The 3,454-nt window shown below is 35.7% G+C and overlaps 1 protein-coding gene across 1 annotated transcript in view; it reads right to left on the bottom strand.

Moving 5' to 3' along the window:
* Positions 1-3,454, bottom strand: part of DPYD (dihydropyrimidine dehydrogenase) — a 372,912-nt gene that overhangs the window by 252,655 nt on the left and 116,803 nt on the right. Inside the window, exon 6 of the mRNA XM_009333861.1 lies at positions 2,639-2,800. Coding sequence (XP_009332136.1) covers positions 2,639-2,800 — 162 coding nt within the window. The remainder of the gene's footprint in view (positions 1-2,638; positions 2,801-3,454) is intronic.

Here is a 3,454-nt window from a genome sequence, read left to right as displayed (position 1 = left end):
TTTTATCTCAGATAGCAGTTGTGCCTTTTTAGTATCACTCACTCTCATAATGCATCAAGTGCATGATCCTCAGGCTAATTCCAAGGAAAAAAAGTCTAAAACTGGCTTTATGCACAATGGAGTTTTCAGTAAATAAGCCCCTGTGGGACAAACTATTACACAGTGCATGAGAATTACCATGCAGCTCTCATTAAGAGTAACACATGTTGCACGCCTAAATTACACAATTTGCTAAGTTACTCGTATAGGTAAAGCTGTGAACACACTTCACTTGCAGTATCTGGGCCAATTTTTGTATGAGCAGTAGTACCTTATGATTTGCTTCAGTATTTTCATCTCTATTTTTATAATGATTGTTACTTGGAAGCACTCATACCATTATATTTTTTCAACTATATATACTTTCAGAGTAAAATTTAACGCAATAAAAGCTAAAAAAGAAAGTATTACTTACAAAAGTGACTGCCTATTATTACTAACTATGAGTACTACAATATGTACAAAATCTTTGTTAAACAGCAGTAAATCTGAAGGTTATTAACAAATAATTTTAACATTTTAGGATACTATAAAAGTATTAAGGATAATAAAATGTACTGAAACGTTATTTTTGTTAGAGTGATAAATAGAACTGTGTAACGATTTTATTTTGTTAGAACTCTTGACGCTAATATCACTTTAAAAAACTTGAAACCTTAGGAGCAAAGCCATTCTGAGCTATTCATCCTCTCTGCAGTTTTCATATCAATCATTGTGCTAGCACTGAGCTTTTTTAATAGATTTCTAAAGATTTTTGAAGAAAAATGGCAGATATTTAGCATTATCTATCAAGCCATAATTCCTCTCTATTAATCATAGCATTAGGGCTAAAAGGAGACACAAATCAAGTTTTAACAGATATTACTTGCATTTAGTTCCTAAACAGTAATATTTCACCATTGTATTTATCATCTACTTGACAACTGTTTGATCTTTCTTTTTTCTTTTTGTTTGGTTTTTTTTTGGGGGGGCGGGTATTTGGTTTTTTGTTTGTTTAGGGTTTTTTAAGAAAAAAATAAGCCTTCTGCTTTGCAACAAATATTAAGTCTTTACATACAAGGAATAAAGGCCAGTAGAAGAAAAGCTAATAAAATTGCCTCTTGACTGATAAAATGCAACTATTGAATATACACGTAGAACAAACACAGTTCAGTGTCTCTAATATCCTGTAAATGAGAACTTTGGTCCAAACTGTACTGATTCTTATGCTTGTATGTTCAAATCTCAAGAAAATTGAAGTAGATAGCTACTTAAATGACAGAGGGGAGAGAAGGTTCACCAACAGCTAGCAGAAAAGTTTAGCAGGTGCTCCAGAAGGTTTACAAGTTTCCTGGAGAGAAGAAAGGAGGGATACAAACAGATAAAAGGAGAACTGCAGCAGGTAGCAATGTTTGCTCATCGAATCGTGACCCACAGCCATTGAGAAGGGGGTGTGAAGTCTGTGAATGACAGCAGAGGAAAAAAATTGGCCTTACAGACATATCATCTGTTACTTCCAGATTGATTCGCATTTCTATTTTGGTCTGTCCTACAAAGTTTTTTTTCTCAGGCTTTGTAAAGGTGACTGGAATTTCATCGTATGTTTGTAAATACAATCAGCCAAATGGCTCAAGATACAGAAGAGGGACATACTCATTAGTTAAGGACTGTATAGAAATGTGCAATCTTAACACATGCATATGCCTTTTTTTATACAGCCACAACTTCCTCACTTTTACAGAGACCAAAGTCACAATTTTTACCCAAAGGTGCTTCCGACAGATCAGAGGAGGTGCCAGCTGAGACCATGAGTTTGGTACAAATTCTCCATGCCCTCAAAGGAAGTTAACAAATGAGCAGTAGCCTCTTTCTTCAGATGGAAATTAAAGCATCGAAACTATACAGTCACAAATAATGCATATGCACCTCAACAGAAACCCTTGAGAAGACTTCCTAACATCAAGCGGCAAGTAACAACCTTTGCTTCAGTAGCCAAAATATACACATACCTTTATGAGCTAATAAATTTATACATACACACATGTGTGTGCATCTGTATCTATCTAGATAGATGCACATAGACATATACTTCAGGTCAACCTGAAACTACTTATTTACTTAGTTTTGGCAAAACAGGACAGTAAAAAGTCTAACTCATCTGAAAGCTTTCCTTTGCCCCAAAGCCAGTACAAATGCATACTAATTCTGCTATAGGATCTACCCTATGCCCAGAACAGTTCTGCATCTCTTTAACATGCAGTTACAGATGCAGGTGCACTTGATCTTTTTCCCTGTGCAGCCTGCTTCAGTAACATCCACAGTTTCACCTGGCTTAGATAAATCTTTCATTATAGAACAAGTTGTCTCAACTACTAGTATTTCTAGAGAGTCACCTTCTTCACAAATAACGTTCCTTATGTTCCTATAAAGTATTGCATTATGAAAGCATTTCTAAGCTTCTAAATGTGCCGTAAGAAAAAGAGTAATTATTCTAACTTTCTACACCTTTATTATATTAGTACCAACTTCTTTTGAAACAAATCATTAACAAAGGCAACCACTTAAGACAATACTCATTGCTACGTACAAAGAATTTAAGACATTTGCAAGTCCTACCTACCTCAGTAGCAAACTGCTGCAATCCACCAATATTAATCGGTCCCTCCTCAGTGGCATACAAATTGCAGCCACCAACACAGAGATCTGATGTTGGACACACCATTCCGCATGTCAGGCCAAGAGGATTGTCAGAAAGAATCATTTTGGCAGCTCCATAGTAGTTCTGAAGGAAAAAGAAAAAAAAAAAAAGAAAAAAAAAGGAAGAAAAAAAAGAGAGTGTCACAAACCAAGGAAGCAAAAATTCAAGAGAAAATGCAAAATGCTTTTTCTTTAACTGGCTAGTAGAATAACATGTAAATATATTAAGTAACACTGACATTATTTAAATGTAGCAACATGTACCGGCATTATGTCAAAGACACTGGAAAGAAAGCAAAATTGTTGATTATGCAAAGATAAAACTTTTCTTTTTAGCTTGCAAAATAGTTAAAAGCATCTTCAGTCTGAGGTGGTTGTAGGATTTTTAGTGGCTTAACAAATCTACGTTCAAAAACTACTCTGCCTGCATTATGTACTCGTAAACACTTTCTCCATTTCTAGGTCAGTTGGGCAGTAGCTGAGTTGTAACCCTTGTTGGAGGTCTGACCAGAAAGTGCCGGTTAGATTATCAGTTCTTTATGACACAGGGAATGAAAAGCTTATTTTACAAATCTGCGCACACCATCTCTGCGGATATGCCTGTCCTTCACCCCAGATCAGTAGTGCCAACTGTCCCAGACCCGTGATGAGAAAAGGAGAAGGTTTCCTATGTAGGTACCTGTAGATATTGCACTACTGAACTCTTTTTTGAACTCTTTTTCCTCAACCACATACTGAT

This window comes from Pygoscelis adeliae, unplaced genomic scaffold (genome assembly GCF_000699105.1).
Source record: "Pygoscelis adeliae isolate BGI_AS28 unplaced genomic scaffold, ASM69910v1 Scaffold10, whole genome shotgun sequence".
NCBI lineage: Eukaryota > Metazoa > Chordata > Aves > Sphenisciformes > Spheniscidae > Pygoscelis > Pygoscelis adeliae.
This window is presented reverse-complemented; position numbering and strand designations above follow the sequence as displayed.